Source organism: Corvus brachyrhynchos, unplaced genomic scaffold (assembly GCF_000691975.1).
Source record: "Corvus brachyrhynchos isolate BGI_N302 unplaced genomic scaffold, ASM69197v1 scaffold229, whole genome shotgun sequence".
Taxonomy (NCBI): domain Eukaryota; kingdom Metazoa; phylum Chordata; class Aves; order Passeriformes; family Corvidae; genus Corvus; species Corvus brachyrhynchos.
Window position 1 is genome coordinate 2230058 of NW_008240042.1, and position 18885 is coordinate 2248942.

An 18885-nucleotide genomic window follows, 5' to 3' on the forward strand; every position below is an offset into this window, starting at 1 on the left:
GGGAAAGAGGAAAAGTGCATGCACTGAAGGATGCCACAAGTGTATTTATGCAGCTGTGACTGAAATACAGCTTAAAAGCCATGGAATAGTGTAAGTACCCACTAGGATGTGCTGTTGGCCTAAAATTGAAGCCCCGGTATTTAAGAAACTGAAATTTCAAAATTCTTAGGTGTGATGTAAACATAATCCCCATACTATTCTCATTTGGAGATTTCAGAGAAGACGTACAATTTATAGGATTTTTTAAGAAAAAGAATGTGGTGGTTGAATGATAGGCAAGTTTTCTTATCATGCAACTATCCTTAGCAGGCATACTTGAAGTGAGAGTTTCCTGAAGGAGCGTCACAGCCATGACCATATTCAATTTCAATAGCTAACATTAGAACTCCTACAGCTGGACATTTCTGTTGGAAGGTGTGGTCTCTGGGATAAGACCTCCTGTATACATCACATGGGCAATATATGTAACACCTTTACATACACAAAAAAATGAAATATATTCTATAATGAATTACTTGTATTTTTGGTCTTTTTGCCTGTTGTGAATGCAAACATATATCAAACAGTGTTCAACTAATATTTGTGGATTTAAACTGATACATTGTATTACTGGATGTAAAGCAACACTTGTTTATCAAGATGTGGAGTTCTGAAAATTGGTATGATGGAAATATTTGACGCATCGTTGCTAAAGCTTGTGGTTTGTCATTTCAGTAATATGGACATGTTTTATCAGTTTTGATACTTCAGCCTGGAAATGGTTTCCTATGTAGGAATTTTCCAGTACTTGCAACTTTATAGTGGCAAACATACTCTTAAGTTGTCTATGTAGAAAGTAGATTGATAAGATGGGCAAGAGAACTTAGGGAAGGGTCTATACAAACTGTTCTGTTAAACCCAGAATGTGGTATGAAGGCCTTGGTAGCTGGCAGTCCTTTCATGCCAGCAACAGCTCCTGCAGGCACCTAGAATTCTCAAATTCCTTCAGCAACAAAGGGAGAATTTTTTTTTTCTTCTGGATTTTCCATCTTAAAAAACATAGCAGGAGTGTAAAATCTTAAAGATTCCTAAAATACTTCAATGTCAGTGTAGTACAGACAGTGCTGCCAGTGGTAATGATTAAGTGATCTAATAAGCGTTTTCTTCAATTTGACTGATTGTCTACCTGATGCATCAGGCTGGCATAATATTAAATATAGTCTTTCCAGTCATTCCTTTCTAACACCAGACAAAAGCTGAGTTTTACAGTTTTGGTCATGTTTTCTCAGTTCTTTACCCATCAGTGTTGCTAATACCAGTCTACCAGAACTGAAAGGTAGTGCTGCAAAGTTTTGTGTATACTTTGAAAAATCTCCAATCTACAACATAAACCACTTTAAAAGAAAAAGGCCTTCATCAATTAAAACATGTCAACATCACAACTCTTCCTTCTGAAGAGTAAGAATTTTTTTCTCATTTCTTCTGAGAGCCATGAACTAAGTTCTAGTCTGAGAGCCAGGAATTCTTCCATTCTCATTCTGGTACTGAGTCCGTTGTAGCCTATGGCAATTTATCACTTTTTTTTTCTGTATGTAAAATGGAGATATTTGCTCAGGGGCAATATGAAGATTAATTACTCAATATTTATAAATCGTTCTGAAAATCAGCATTATGCAGATATTATGATTATTTCTGAGCTGTGGGTCCTAATCTGGGATGAGGCCCAGAAAAGGACATAAACAACTGATGCTCAAGTCAGGTGGAATTTAGATGCCCTGGGTCAAAATTGCCATCCTAAAAGTGTTTACACATCTTCCATGAAACCCTGGAGGTTCATAAGGTTGAGTGGAAGCTCAGACATTTTTTATTATGAGGTGCGTTATATACTCCAGCAGTGCTCATTCATGCTCTCAAAGGTACTTAAGTTCTAATAGGACTGAGCAGCCTTGTAATTAACTCAGGCTAATGCCTAGTAGGTGTCCAGAAATGAGGCATTCCTCTGCATGTCTCCCTGTAGAGTTCAATCCAGTAGGTGAGCTCTGAAAATGCTGGCCCCACAGTGGAAAAATGTTTCCCTTCAGACTGAAACTCAGTGCTTAGTACAGACAGAAATATGGATGAGGTCCAGGTTCAATTCCCTTGTCTGTCTCAAAGGATCCAACCCCTCCTTTGGATCATGCTTTAGTCAGCAGGCAGAAGATGTTTTAGAACATAGGAATGGTTCTCTTCTCCTCTTCAATTCCACTTTCCAAAGAAAACGCTCGCTATGCGCTGTCAGCATTTAAGTCTTGCAGTTATGGCACATGGGTGAAAAAGAGGAATTATTATGAAATTTTACAGAAACACTGTATTTTTTATACAGAGAATAGAGAAATATTCAGTTCTGGAGAAGTACAAAAATAGTTGTAGGAGCTGGGACTAGAACCTAGTGCTCTTCAGTGAGTGCCTGCTCTCTGTACCACATGATGACTTTGTGGGTGCACCAAATGCAAAAAATGTCCTCCATTTTCTGTATAAATACCCTAAACTCTGGATTCAATTATGCAGGCCAGGAACATGAAAATCAGATGGTGTGGAACTTGGCTGTGCAGTGCTTTGTCTTCCTCCAGATCTGTCCCAGGTTCAGTCATAGGGATCTGTCAAATATATAAGGAACAGGCTCTTCCTCCCTTTCTCTCTTGCCTTGTTTCTCTGTTTCTCTCCAGGGTTGTGGTCGGTCAGGCCTTAAAATGAGCAGACAAGAAACATAGTCTGAGCCTGACCTTTTTCTCCAGAAGTCAAAGGCAAAAGTCCTTGTGATGTTCATTAAATTAGAATTGAGCTCCAAGTATTAATGGAAGAAGATTTTTGGAAAAGTTTCCTGTATAGTACCCATTACATAAAACTCCTGCATTTCTGCTCTGATTTCTCTAAACTGCTATTCCCACCAAGTCAATGCCTGCCTCAACACTTTAAAACAACTTAATTAGAAAGCAATTTTATAGTGATTTAAACTCAAATGCTCTGAGATGTGGTCTGTTAAGTGACTGAAAAGCCGGGTAAAAAGGAAGAAAAGAAAAATAAATAGGCTTTTCTTTCAAGAATACATGCACAGTTGTGCTTTTATCCTTGCAAGGATATGTTTAGCAAACATTTGTAACAGCTTGTGTCTGTGACTAGGCATTCATCGTGGCACAAAATTGTGAAGACAAAGTTTTCACTTGTTGAGAAATGTTGGTATAAAGAAATACAAAGAGTTGGAGATGAAAATGGACTTTAATCCCTGCCAACATATAAACAGTGATGTGACTGAAAGATAGACTTCACACTAAATACATTTCTACGTATCTACAGATAGATAGATAACTATTAGGGGGAAAAACTCAGTTTTTCAATAATCAGGAAAAACCATAAGCCCGAATATTTTTGTTCTAAACCAGCATTTTTGTTTAAACATGATAATATTAGAAGCTTTTCTTTCTGTGCTGCAGCCTAGAAAAATCCATGAAACAGACTGAAACCCCCTGAACTGGGCCCCAAGAAAAAAAAAAAGCAGCTTTTCCATATTTTAAAGTGGCTTTTTAGGCCTCCCGAGTCTTTCTGGCACATCATTCTCAGACCCTTATGGACTGGGATGCTGCCAAACAGCTTTTTTCCCACAAAACTTTAATAAACTTTGAGTGCTGGACAGAAGAGTAGTGCAATTCCCAAAGAGAGATTTCACTACAGGATTCCAAAATGTGTACAATATAGAAGCTAGCCTCTGAATGAACCCAGCAATACTTTTCCTTGGATTTCTTACAAGAAATGCAGCTCTATGTCTGACACTGGTTTAGCATTTTGCTTTTCTCTTACCACCAATATGATTCCTAATGCTGTTTTATAAATTAGATGTCCTTACTCTAATCCAAGTATACTTTGATTTTGCCAGACATTAAGCCATACTTAAATTTACCTACAACCACATGAAAATATTTCCAACTACAAAGTACTTAGACACAGAAGAAGAAGTGTACAGGAGGTGACAAAGAGAGAACTACAGCAAAAAGATTCCCATTAGTCACCTCAGACTCCTAGTCAGTGCTACAGCTGCTATTCCAGTTGTGGGCAGGAACACTGAACCTGATTGCTTCAGTTAATTTATAGTGTTTATACATCAATACACATCGATCATTTATGCAGCAGGGGATCATTATCACGAGCTTGGTCCTGTTTCCTGTGCCAGCGTTCCCAGGTGCATGTGAGCACTCCTGTGGATTTGGCTGGAAGTTGCTTTCACATAATTCAGAAAAAAAAAATTGAGTCAAATGGTTAATTCAGCTCTGAAAGACACTCTGACAATATCTGAAAAAGACATTGACTCACCTTTTAATTTTCTGGTCCTTACCCTGCTTACTCAGGCAAAGCTTCCACTGACTTCCAAGAACACAGTTTAGCATTCTAAACCAGCAGTTATTTCCAATTCAGTGTGAGCTTTGCTAGAATAAAGAGAACATAATTACATCGGCCCAAAAGATAAATTCATGGAGGAATACCCATCATTTACCCAAGATGTACTGATTCTCACCTCTGTTTGGTGAAGGCTCGGGCACTCTACCAGGGCAGTGTTGTTGTATCCTTATACTGTCCTTACACCCTTCCCTAGGTGCCTGCTATGGATCCTCATGGGTGACAGGAAGATCTGACTCAGGATAGCTGCTTTGGTTTTTAGATCCTTTGGATCACTAGCACAAAGAGAGACTGCTCATACATGCACAAAACAGAGCTGCTCAGCAATGTGTTAATTTTACATGGAGACTTTTAAACTACTCTATTTTTATAGCATTAATTTTTTCCTATACAATTTCTTAAACAATTATTTTTACTGTTGAAGGACCTCTCAAGAAATGGGCTTGTTCACTCCCTAAACTATGCTACCAAAACCGAATGTTTTAAATCACAGGTGTGCAGTCTAAATGCAATTATTTCACATATAATCACACTGCAGTCACATATTACATCCTTACCTTGTGACTTAGTATCTCCATGTATGAATCCCAAACTGTACTTTCCTTTCTTGATGCCATATTTCAATAGCAAACACATCATTTACTTGGTGATCACAGTCACCTGGAGATCTGTTTCCATGATTCCATCCTCCCATTAGAGAGTAGCTTCTGATCATCTTCTTTAGATGTATTCTTTTCCTTTTTCACAAATTGATGCCATTTATCTTCTGTCTATATTTATCTTTTTAGGCTTTAATCTGTTCCATGGTGTTATTATAAAATTAAATTGATTTACTTACCTCTTTATAGCGAATCCTTCATCTTCTAAATTCCTTTGGGTTTTTTTAAAGCAATACTTCTGAAAGGTGTCACACTGATTGTCCTAAAACATAAATTCTCTATCTATTCTGGATCATGAGCAATACAGAAAGAACTGTAAAATCCCAGATTGTGAAATTCCACGCATTGCTTTGTTAATACACTTCAAGTTTGACTTGAAAGGACTTTTTCTAAGCCGTGTTTATATTAGTGACATTTCTAATGCAGCACTCCTGCAACTCCACAGATAAAAACTAATGGTTTAGGTTTGGGTTTTCTTTCTTTTTCTTGTCAGAATGCAGTTTTGGGGCAGGAAGCTAGTTCGTGTTAGATTCTTCTTAAAGGATACATTTTTTAATTGGAGTCCAGAAGAGGCTTTGTGTTCTGGACCTTTGTTCCTTTCTTAAAATTCATAACAGAAATAATGACTGCCAAAGCTACACTCGATCTAGTTCTGAATTAATTCATTTGGGTACCTGTAACCATGAATTGCAGTTGCATGTCATAATGTTTGCTGTGCTGCTGAGCAAAGTTTGAGCTCTCTAGGCAGAGCTTTTTGTCTGTGTAGCAGGATTACAAATATTGAATCTAAATAGAATTACTTTGGCTGTTATCTCTTTATATCTGTAGTTTGACAGCTCTGAAATGAATCCATTGCAAATTAGACATCAAAATCTTCTATACTATGTATATCTGAAAGTTTAAAATGTTGCTTATTCGTAGAGTAAAAGCTGCATAAAACCTTTTGCTTCCTTGATGTGAAACAGAAGCATTGATCTTTTTATTGATTATGATTCTGAAGAGGCTTTGAGAGAAAAGTTGTGGAAAATTGATGGAAAACCTTTCCTAAAAATGGAAAACTCATTTCAATACAATTTTGAATTGGTTTTCCCATGTTAATTTTTTGCTGTTTTCTGTGATCACATGCCCTGAAACTGTCACATTTTGATCACTTTATCATCAGGAACTGCCTGAACAATTCAAAGTATGTTCACATTGGAACTTTTGTTATAGAGCAGTAATACTTAAGGCCACTTTTAGGCCTGGATAACATTAAAATATGAAAGAGTGGAAGCAGTCGAGTTCAGCGTAAGTTAATTCATCCTGCTTATTAGTAACAATAAGTCAACAATAAGAAAGGATCTTAGAGAGAAGGACAAGATAATATAATTTTTTTCAGGGGCAAGCTGAAAGCACCAAGTGATAGAAATTGGAATTTTAAACTTCCAATTTCTTGAACTTGTACATTACACTATTTAGAGAAGGTTTCTTTTAACTTTGAATTTGCAGGGTTCTCAGGGTTCTGTAGTGTTTGGATATTGAAAAATGGTTAACACTGAAAATTTCTTGCAGGTCACTGCTCATCATCCATCTTGTAGGACTAAACATTACAAAATTGCATTTTTAGTGTTCCATAAAATTGTTATGCAGCCTATGTTGCCATGGGCTTGCAGAGCATAGTTTTGGAAAAGAAATTATTAAAGTGTTTATACAACAGGCAGTTAAGGCAGCATTTGGAATAGATTTTCAGCTCCCTGGTGAGCTCAAAGTTGTTCTTGAATTGTATTGTTTATTTGGGTTGGTCACTCCTTTCCATTTTCCATCCTGGCACCCACTGTAACAAATTGTTGCTAACACGTCTGGAACTGTTAACCAGTTCTGTGGGTAGCATGGCAAGTCAAAGTAACCTCACTTGAACTAAGACATAAGCAGTATATTAAATTAGTTAGCTGTATTCAGTTTTGAGACTCAACATGGAAAAAAGTAATCTACTATTACCAAGTGGATCTTTATAAGAAATATGTCAGGTTGGCTTAGAGAGTGCTCGTTTTCTTGTGACGTCTAATTATTTTTCCTGTAATACATTTTCCATATTATTTTACTTGATTGTTTTATTTGCATACAGAGCAATGTTTATGAAATCTCATCCCTGTGGCAAAAAAACTGCAAAGTGGGAATGGCTGTACATGAGAGTTCTCATGCAGTGTTTAGTTAGTGCAAACTGTGTTTTCCCAAAGCCTAGAAAATACATCCCTAGAACAGCTAAATATGTAATCAGCTGCAGAAGATGAAATTTTCTGAAAGGAGGCAGATCCCAAAGGCCTGCATATCGAGAGAATTGTAAGGGTTTTCAGTTTGGCTCGGCAGGGTAAGCTCCCACAGAGATAGTTTTGTATATATCAAGTTCTTCAGGCATGCAGCATGCTACATCCCCTGCGGTAAGAAATATCGATCCCATGATTCCTCTGACGTAGGATCACTACATTTTTGAGACATATGTGCTCATGCTGTAATATGTCCACACTGATTTCAGTGTAGGCCGGAATTGTTTCAGTAAAACTGATCTGCATAATTGCAGCAGGCGTATCAGGGATACGTAGTGTGAGGATATTCCAGCCAATGGTACTTTTCCAATATCTGCCTGAACAGTGAGGAGGACACAGCAATTAGGACATTGACATAGATTATTCCATTGATATCTGTGCAATAACTGGCTTAAGTAAGAGTCACATCTTGGAAGAAGGACAGGATTCTATCGGTATTCTACACTGTGGATTGCTCCTTGCAAGTAGACAATATTCCTTTCCTTCTATTCTGTCTCTGTTGGTGGAGTGGTGTGAGGGGAGAACCCTCTTACCTCTGACTTCTTTTATTAAACTGATTTTATGGGAAACAAAGTGTGCCAAGGCTTCTTCCCCCACCTGAGCACATGAGATGATAATTTCATAATTATTCATCCAAGCCCCACAGAATCTTTTACTTCTCTCCTGCTTAGCTGCAGTGGGCTTAATCACATTCTCACAGTTACCATTCCAATTTACTACTTGAAACTTGAGACTACTTTATTGTCTAGTTTTAACTTTGATTGAGGTCTTACACTGCTAAAGTAAATGGAAGAGAAGATCTATTTGGAGGGGGGGTTATATTAATAAGGCACTTTGTATGGAAGAACAACCACTGTTTAAAGTTCTGCCAAGCAAATTCTTATATACAAATGATCATAAAAAGGAACTAATTCAACACTGGATTCCTTGATTTGGAGTAGTCCTTGGTATTGCCAGTGTTGCAGTTCATTTGTGGTACAGAAAGCCAGAACATGCTGGATATTATGAAAAACGTTTGTCAAAGATTTTTTGGAGTGCAAGAAGGCAAACTCAGTAAGCATCTTCCTTTCTTCAAAATTATCTCTGAGTTTGAGATGTGTCTTGAAACTAATACTTTAGAGAAACATTGCAGGGAAATCAAAGAATCTTGAAATGGAGAGTTATGTCTTCCTAATGCCCAGAATTCACACGTATTTTGTGTAATGGAATATGAAGTTTTATAGCCCTTGCAGTGTTTTATTCCAGCTCATGAAATCTGGACTTTCCAATTACTCATGTAAACACTCTTACCTGAATTAGCAGAAGTGGTACGGTTTCCTCTTTATCTATTAAAAAATCAAGGTATTTCCTACTAGTAGTACTGAACTGTAGTATTCATTTGTCCCAAGACTACACTCTTAATTTTCTGTTTAAAACTTGACTGTAAAACTTCGTGACTTTTCTGGTAATGTGGTTTAATTGTGCTTCTGTATTGGAATATACTGTGTTATCTGGAGATGAATGCTTTATTAACACTATGTAGGTACTGGAAAGAAAGCTAACCCAAATGTATACTTTATTCAGAGGCAATACCAAAGAGACCACTGTACAACAATTTTAGAGGGGAAAAGACAAAAAAACTTTAGACACAGACATTTCAATAAATATGAAGTGTGACTACAGAATGACACAGTGATGTAATGATGGATTTCTAATCTTCCCCTCTGTTTAAAACATGTAGCAGGAAGTATGTTCTCTTGGATGGCTTGAAAGTGCTTGGAAGTGTTTTGGATGTTTGATTCAGTAACTTGTATTCTCAATCTTTCTACTCCCAAGGACTGACATTGAAGTAAACGCCTTATTCTGAGATGCACCAAATCATTGATTTCAGAGCAGTTTGCACTCAGTTACTCTGAGAAATGTGGGCAGAGTGCTGCTGAAGTTCAGATTGTTTTGGGTTTTTTTGTTAGCACTTTGTAACACTTACTCTGTTGAGCTTTATTGTAATAATAAGCTACTGTAACTAACAGGACTGCAAAGCTGTGACTCAAGTGACAGCTCAGTTCAGAAGCAGTGATGTTTGTACAGGGGAAAAACTGATTCTAGATGAGATAGTAGAGGTCAATTCATTTCATCTTCCTTTGGAGAAACTAGAGATGACCTACATTTTTTTATTTAGTTCATATCTTCCTTTCCCACACTTGGACTAATGATAAGCTGTGTTTCTTTTAGAACCACATTTTAAACATGCCTGGTTTTGGTGTCTTTTTTTTTTTTTCTATGTAACTTGAGAGCTGTTTCTGGTCTGTAAACTTTTTATGTGTCTTCTTTTACTCTGATTTTGGAGATAATTGCCATTATTTAGCCTTTGAAAGAGTGAGGAGTGTAAATTAGGAATACTTTGCTGAGCCAAGCTTTGCACCACCGATTGTGTGGAAGAAACTTTGCAAGGCAATGTTAGCATGCAGTCCCGGTGTTTCTTCTAATGAAAATGCATGCTTTGCCTCAGGGGCATTTGAGCAGGAATCTGTTCATACAAATGCAGCAGAATTTGAATTTGTACCATGTCTTCTCCCACACTGAAACCCATAAGGCTTCACAGAATCAAATTATATCGTAACAAGATTGCAGTAAATATGTAAATGATGAAAGAGAGGCAGGAAAAAAAGAAAAAAAGCAGCAAGTAATTCCACAAGCAAGGGAACTTATAAATACTGGCTTCCAAGAATTTGTGGGTTGTGGTTTGATTCTCAGAAGTCTTACAAGCTGCATGCTCTGATCAAGGCTTTTTCTGCATCTGTAATGTTTATAACATCTTTCTATCAAGTGAATTTATTGAGTATGCACAAACTACATTTCAGAAATTTCCTGCATAGAGCGTGAGTAGAATTTTGTTCTTCCTGCCATCCTGCAGTTCTGGTGAAATTCTCTGTAGCTTCATAATGATGATAACTCTGTTCTGTAAAATTCATTGAAACTGGACAGGGGGTTGATAGTTGGTTTGGAAGGATGGAGAGACAGACAGGTAAACACCTGAAACTGACTGTATTAAAAGCAAAAAATAAACATATTCAGATCTGAGGGTCGCATAAGTATCTTTTCTCAGAACCAAGCTAATGGTTTTGTCAGGTGAGATTTATGATGAAGTGTATAAGCAGGTTTTTTTAATGCACAGGAGCTGGCTAGGTCAGGTCTGAAGCACAGAGTTTCATATGTAAATACATAAATACAGACACAGATATAACTGAAAACCCATGTATGCTGTCTCCTTGAAGCAAATAAGTATAAAATATACCAAAGAGGAAATATTTAGTGAGGTAGTTTGAAAAAATGCATGTTGAAAACAAGGAGAACAGCTGAATTCTGAAACTAAAGAAAACTCTGCAAAGTGTTTGAAGTTAAGATGTGAGACTGTCAATGAAATTTTACACTGAGTGGACTGACAAGAGTTGGGAATTCTGAAGTCCACAAAAAAAGATGAATGTGACAGTTAAATGGATTTTGATTACAATGAGCAACAAAACTACAAAAAGTTTATGAAGTTAATCTGAAACTTGTGGAATAGAGATCCTGTTGGCTGCAGAGAAAATCTATGTTTGGTTCAGTTGAGAGGAATGCAAACAGCAGGCATAAAACAATCTATAACATAAGAGTGGGATAGAAGGATACTTGTTATGGAAAGTTGTTCTAATGCAAAAGAGAAAGCAGCTTCTGTGTGACACCAGAATTGTGGAATACTTTTGCTGGTTCTTTTTGAAAGACAGCTTTTTCAGAATTGACGACAGATACTATACCCGGAGGAATATTTACCATTCTCAATGGGAAGAAGAGGAGAGAATTAAAAAAGTACCTTAGTAAGTTTTTCAGAAACATTTTCCCCCCTCACTGTAGCTGTCACATCACAACACCCTTTGTCCTTACAATTGATTTGTGAGTGGGAGCAGCAGCCACCAGTAAAAATACAAAAAAGCAAACGTGCCAAAAAAGAGTATGAGACCTCCCAGGACCTAACTTGTCACTGTTATTTAGACTCTCTCTGTCCTTCCACAGGCTGGAGAAATGGCATGAGGATCACCAATTCATTTTGGCAGGCTCTGATCCCTAAGTAAGCTCACAAAAATAATTCTAAAGGATTCTAAAAAGTACCTCTCACTTCTGTTAGATAATTTACCCTCTTCTTTTCATTAGTTAAAATGTTTTGTATTTTTTAATGCTGCTAAGGTCAGTCAGCATTATGAGGAGTAGGAGGATAGTTTTTCCATCTAAGCTGAAGTGGTTTAAAGGATGCTTTGTGTGTGCAGGTTCATGTATGTCTGCCACATAACAGCCAGCTCTTGGGTTGAAAGCAATAGATGTTGGAAACGTCAGTGCTGGAAGAAAAACTTTCAAATTTTCATGATTCATGGTTTGCATCAGTGCTTGTAAAGCATAAAAGTGACCTATTTCACAGTCTGAAACTTTTGCAGATAGATGGCACATTTTTGGTAGAAGTTAAGAACCCTAAACTGACCTAGATTGTCTCTATTGCTCACTGTCTTTTGTAGACAGGTAGAAATATTGTCTCTGAGCAATCACATTACTGGTTTGCAGGTGTATGACATTTTTTGGTTCATCTAACTGCCAGATAAATAACAGAAAAGAGGAATGCACACAAAGCTTTCTCCCGTCTTGAAATAAAGAAGGAGCAATTTTCAAATCCATTATAAATCCATTCCTCATGTCTGTTTTTTGTTTGCCTTTACCATCTCCTCAATGCGTTCTGTGAAAGCAGCAGGGAAGGTTTCAGGATGTAAAGAGACTCAGTAACTCAATCTTCTCGAAGGAGAGCATTGTCACTCATTTACTGTGATTTCCGATACAGTTTGAGGGTGAAATGTTTTAAGTAAAATTCAGCCAAGTCTCATTCCTTACCATGCTCTTAGGCACTACCACAGAGCACTGTCAGAAGACTGTATTTAGGTTTATAACATATGAACATAAATTTATATGTACTTATACACGCATATATGTCACAGAGACAAAAGCACACAAAAAATACGCAAATCAATTTAAAGAACCTTTTTTTAAATATACTTCACAAGATCTGTGTGAATGTAAACATTGGTGAAACTTGTGCAGCAGAAGTCACTGTAGGCACTAGCATTTTGACCTCTTAAATAAAACTATGCAGGATTACATCTTTCACTGAAAATGAAACGGATGTTTAAAAATTTGTGGAATTTTGATTACTGCTTCTTAGCCTAGCACAAAAGATGCTATAAATTGCCTAACAGATTTGTGCATGAGACATATTATATATGACACCACATTATTGAGTTCCACTATTTAATGAAAGACTACCTATTAAAAATTTTTTTAGGTAAACAGGGAATCTCTTGGATGTAGCCTTAATGGATGGAAATAATAAGGAAATCATCAGTTTACATATATGCAAGCAATAGTTTATATATATTGTTAATAGCATTTGTATGGTTAACAGTGTTGATAACCTACTGAACCCCATTAAAATCTTTGAATGTTGTGTAAGACAGAGAGCTCTGTAAGGAATAAGGCACAAAATATCCTTCTGCACATCCAGCTGTTATGGACTTCCACATTTCTATGCTCACTCTGACTATAACCTCATGTTCACAATGTGAAAATAAGAGTTGTGCATAGCTGCTCTGACAATAACCATATTCTCAGAATGCTGTGGATGGCTTTAATAATGTTTCACTATGTTCCACTCACCCTCATTTCACCTTAGATTTAATGCAACTACAGACTAAATAGATGAAAAGGTTCATATAGTTCAAGAATTAACGTCAGGTTAATAAAAACACATTGTAAGGTGCCCATCTGTGAGCATCTTCCATTCTTTTCGCTGATACAGATTATGTTTATTTTGTACAGAACATTAGAATAAATAACACAGTAATAATACTGTATTATTAATACCTCTTTTTTTGGTATTAATCTGTGCTTAAGTGCCAACTGTTGATGCTTTTTAAATGGTCTCTTCCTGTACCTGAATACTGAAGTGCTACAAATGTGAACTGCCCAGCTAATGTCCCGATCCATTGTAACTAAGTAAGTAAAATGCTGGTGTGGACTAAAACATTTTCCAACATAAACCTGAAAAACAGCAACAACAACAACATGCAAAACAAACTGGTATGTGGACTATATCCACCAGAGAAATAGAACTTAAAAGACAAATGGGGAGAGAGAAAATATAGTCACAGATATCTTCTCAAAAGTTCCAGAGTGATTAATTCTCGGTGACAATCAGGCAAAAAGATTGCATTGTACCAGTCACAGACACTGGACAGTTCTTGCCTGCTTCAGAAGAGGAAAACCACCTGTGTAGTTCAAGCCAGTTTTTTGGTGTCATAATCACATCAATATCCTTTTCAGAGGCAGAATTACCATCCAGTGGATCTCAGTTCACAGAACATCACAGTTACACTCACTCCACCTACTCAGTCACCTCTAGAATTAGGTACAATGTGTGCACACGTCTGAATTCGTTATGGAAGAGTCACTGGGCTTCCTGTTGTCATAGCTTGGTAGTGACTTTTCCTCTTTCATTCTGAAATGGTGTGAGAGTCCTTAATTTTCAGTTTATGCTGTCTTTATGGCTGCTTCGATCTGTATTGTGATTGTTTAGTTCTTGATTTTTCCACTGAATGCTTGTTCCATTCATGGGCACCGAAGTCACCAGACTCTTAGACTGGGAGCAGCAACAGCAAAGACATGACTGGAAATAAATAAAAAATAATAAATAAATAAATAAATAAAAAGTTAACACAAATCTCTCAGTTCTGTGCAGACTGCCAGCCATATTTTTCATTCAGAAATGACAGATAATTCTAGCTGAATAGAGTGGTAGCTATACTCAGGGAAATTTTTATCCTAGGACATAAATGGTTGTTGTGATTGAGCACCACAAATGCAGCAAATTAGGCCCAGCCTGTGCCTCTTATTGAAGAAAAACTTTCACAGTATGAAAAGGGAAAATTGTTTGACTAAGGTAAATAGATTGAGAACTCACAAAATTCAATACATGTTGTTAGGTGCTCGGTTGATTGTTTTTTCACCCTCTTTATCACTGTTCACAAACTTAGGGATCAGGATGCTGCTTAGCATGGAAGAGAAAAGAAGAAAAATTCCCCAGCCCGTGACTTAGCTCTCTTCTCAAATCTTAGAAGAAGACAAAACTTTTTTGAAAAAGGTTCAGTGAACATACTGAGGTGTAACATTTTGCACAGTTAGGAATAGAAGCTGACTTCTTATTTACCATGTGAAAATGCTCCCTTAAAATAGTTAGTAAATCTGAGCAGGCTACAAACGGGTATTCCCTAGTCTAATAATTCTTTACATTTTTTTCAGTAGCTTGTATTCTGCCTATTATCAGACTTAAAGTTTAGTGGTACAGTCCTGTTATCTTTTGTTTTTCATTGTGGATAAAGCTATTTCAGTCTTCCCTTTCTATTTCATTACTTTCCTTACTCTCATTTTTTTCTTCCCATGTTGCCTTTAATAGGTGGACAGGAACTTGCAGAAGCACATTGTCACAAGGAAATTATTTTAGCATTTAAATATGTTTGTATGTGTAGGAACTGGAAAATGCAGGTAGAAGCCATAATGCATATTTAATTGCCAAAGTCAACTCAGGTGCCTGATTTGGTATTCAAGCCTGAAAATTTTCGTCATTAATGAGATTGTTTAATGCAGGCAGCTTGGTGTCATCAAGAGTGGAAAATTGTTATCAACCAAATTCTATTTCATGTGCATGTCACATGCAGATAAATAGTATTTACAAGAGCATGTCTATCTCAGTTTACACATATGAGGACTGTGTCAAACTTATTTATTGGTTTAGTATTTCAGATAAAGTGGATAGTTTCACTTTCAGCTTGGTATGTGTGCTATGTGAGCTGCTAGCTGCTAAACCAGACAATTTATAATCTTTCATTCCTTTGCATGCCTCTTCTCCCAGCTGTTAAAAATAGATAAGAGCCAAGTGGTTCAATACAGTTAGTTAACTGGACATAAAATCTTATCAGGAGAAGCTTACCTGGAAACAGTTTTTAAACTTCTTGCTCACAAAATATAGAGCTATGGGGTTTATACAAGAGTTCATGGTTGCCAGGTTCATGCTGATGTAATCCAAGGGCAGCAAGAAACTAGGTAAGAGGAAGAAAAACATTTAAGCAGTTCATATGCTACAGAAGCATTCATGTTCCTTGTGGTTACAGCCTCTTCCGTAACACAAACTAATTCTCTCTCACCTAGCTCCCTCAATGTAATCTTGTACCATGCCATGTCTATAATAATCTGTCTCACAGATGTTCAAAAAATCCAGAGCAAAGTGATTGAAGTGGTGACAGACAACATTTATTGAGAATATGCTACGCCATTAAAACTGAAACTGCTGAAAATGGATGCAGCTTAAAATTAATAAACACCACAGTTGCATTGCACAGTGACATTCCTCATATAAATTCTAAGCATGCAGCATTATATTTTTTCAGTACAAACTATTGGCATAGAAAATGAAGTACCTGAGCAGTTCACATCTGCTGGGGTCTTTTTCATTGTATACCATTTTCTTCAAAATCCGGCTCAGATGGAGAGGGAACCAGCAAAGAGCAAAAATCACGACTAAACAGAAAACTGTCTTGGCAACTTCTCGGCGCTAGAAGAAGGAGATAAGAGTATATACTGAGTGCCTAATTCAGGTGACTGTACTTAGTAATGTTGGCAGCAAAGTCAGTAATATAGATAAATTATGAAAGGATTCCTAAAGTGAAGCTTCCAGGCTACCCAGTGTACTACTCTTTTTTTATGGGGTTTGTCACGTTCTTGATCCTGGCCATCCTCAACAGAACCTGCTCATCACTGAGTCTGGAACAGCTGGAGCACACAGGTCATTGCTAGAATATTGTAGGATTCTCTTTGATATATTGTTATATAGAGAGATACTGCACAGTGTATTGATTTTGCTATGTGATCCTTACTATGAAATCCTGATGTTCTCAAATAAATAGCTCCTCTACAAACATTTTAGAAATGTCGGTATTACAGCTTAATCTTGTAATACTCAGGAAATAATTTCAATTTAATGGGTCTTTTATGTGGCTCTAGAGAGTTACAGATGTTTTAGTGGATTTTTGACAATGCATACCAGCAGTGTTTGGTAGGCATGGGTTTGATAAAGAGAAGCATATGAAGGGATAAGGATACCACTGTAATGTAACAGTGACAAGCACTTCAAAGTTCTGTCAGTAAAGAACTTGAAGTCAGATGAGTGATTACAGTCTTGTTAGGCTTTGAATATGACTATTATAGTTTCCTCTTTTTTATAATAGCAACTTTTATCAAAATATGAAAAGAATTGTGAATTAGACGTTAATGTGGACAAGGAGATAGGGAATTCAGAAGGAAGGAAGGAAGGAAGGAAGGAAGGAAGGAAGGAAGGGAGATAGTTAAAAAGGCAAGCATTTGTAAATTGTAAAGTCATCCTGCAGCAGCCAGTCTGAGAAGCTTGGTGGTCACTGCACTTCAGGATGGGAAAGGGTGGATTCCTCCATCTCCTAGTACATACCATTCTAGTTCTAATGGGTGGAGTAGCTTGTGTGTGGCCCTAGGACACACTGTGTTGCACTCCCAGGATCTGATGAGGGGAAAAAGTGGAGAATATGCACAACGGGAGGATTCTCCAGTCGACCCTGATCTGGAATGAACCAGCAGAGGAGAAATCTCTGACAGAACTGACTCTGATGCAGAGAGGACTGCTTTAGGGATTCACATCTGTGAATATGGAAGTTAAGAGAGTGGAATTTGAAGGGCTGATGTTAACACAGGGGAAAAGCTCCAGATTGTTTTTAAAATTTCAGTTAAGCGTTGAACATCAGACAGAGCTGCCAAACCAGCAAAGTGAGACCTGACGGTTCTGTGAGTGACTTTGTTCTGTGATCATTTGTTTGTTCTGTTCTCCTGTTGCTCTTTTCAAAGCAGCTACAGCAGTGGTACTGCAACAGTGCAATAACACTGAGAAACAAAATCCACTCTTTTCTAAACTAGGTTATTCTACAATTGCATTTTATATGAAACTACAGTTACATATCAAAGAGCGCCAAAAGGAGGGAGGATCCATGGAGTCATATCTTTATACAGAAAAAGAAACATTTTTTTGGCAAATCTTTGTAGTTTAATTTCAAAGCACTTAGCCAGTAGAGATTTGAGGTTAAAGAGCAGGAGAGCACAACTGTCAAACATAAGAAAGAAAAGGGTTCACTTCCTGAGCAGTCTTCAATGCCTCCTTATACTATGATTTAGTCTTTTGTTCCAGGTTTAAATGAATGCCTTAACATCATAAATAACCCACATCCTCACTTTCTACTTCTGTAGCTTACTGTATTTAAGTACACTTTGAAATATTTCTCATGTAACCCACAGGGAGAAGAACAATATTTTCACACATTGGTGTTTCTAATGTATTTACCTGCTTCAGGTGTTCACTGAGAGCAATTCTCAAGTTGCTGTTTCTTCTGTTCAACATTTCACAAGTCATTAGCGTATAAAAGATGGCAGTACATGCCAGTGGCATGCAGAAATAGAAACCAAACAGCCACCAATCCTTTGCATCTTTGTAAAACTGTAGATAAGGGAAAGAAAAGAGCAGATATGTTCTTATGATTCGATGCAAAATACCACAGAAAGATCTTGGATAAGCATGACGGTACACTGGTATCTGTCTGTTTGCTTATTGTTGGTCTCTTTTTGACTAACATCAAAATAGGGATTGTGGCAGTGTAAACATTTACTTCACCCTACAGATAGCCTGCCTGTATGTACCTTTGTTGCAATCTGCCTTGGGTTGGAATTAATTTTTTTTGGTAGTACTTTCTGAAAATTTATACTCATTCATGAAAACTGGAATACAGTTGCATGAAAAAGACATGCCAAAATGTAGACAGTGTCAGTCTGAGATAACAAATCTTACTAAAAGCGTGTCTCAGGAAATGCCATTTACCTCTACTGCTTCTGTCCTGATTCCAAAAAAGGAAAATTCAAAATGTCTTGTAAGTTTAATCACCTTTTGTTATCAGTGAAAAGGTTGGCAGTTGGTTTGCTTATGCACTGGGCAGATAGGAGCCACTTCATAAGTGTTTGTCTGATATGTGCAAAGCTTAGGGATGGCTTCCAGTGGTACAGTTACTTTTAACCCTTTGACTGCCATTCACACCATTTGCTTTTTGTGACAGGATGCTGAGATATTGATAGAATAGCAGTACTTTGCTCTGTGTAATTTGAAGTATTAGCTGTGATGTAAGCAGTGCTGTAAGTATTTATGTATTGTGGGAAATACTACATTTGACCAAATATTTAAAATTGTTCTTCTCTGTAGAGGATCGTGTTTTCAGACTTCAGAAAATACTGTATCTTGTTTTTTAATTTTTATGCTCAGCCAAAAGTATGCACTGAAATATGGCATTTTAAATACTTCCTGTGTCTAGGTTATTAGTATAAAAGGGATGTGTCACTCTTTC

At 37.1% G+C, this 18885-nt stretch overlaps 1 protein-coding gene across 1 annotated transcript in view; it reads right to left on the reverse strand.

The window, feature by feature from the left end:
* Window positions 1-8907: 8907 nt before the first annotated feature.
* The window catches only part of EDNRA (endothelin receptor type A), a 33928-nt gene continuing 23950 nt past the window's right edge, over window positions 8908-18885 (reverse strand). Inside the window, exons 5-8 of the mRNA XM_008641273.2 lie at window positions 17838-17990; window positions 15895-16028; window positions 15408-15516; window positions 8908-14087 (exon numbers count right to left, since the gene is read on the reverse strand). Of these exons, the coding sequence (XP_008639495.1) occupies window positions 13947-14087; window positions 15408-15516; window positions 15895-16028; window positions 17838-17990 (537 nt within the window). The 3' untranslated portion in view covers window positions 8908-13946. The remainder of the gene's footprint in view (window positions 14088-15407; window positions 15517-15894; window positions 16029-17837; window positions 17991-18885) is intronic.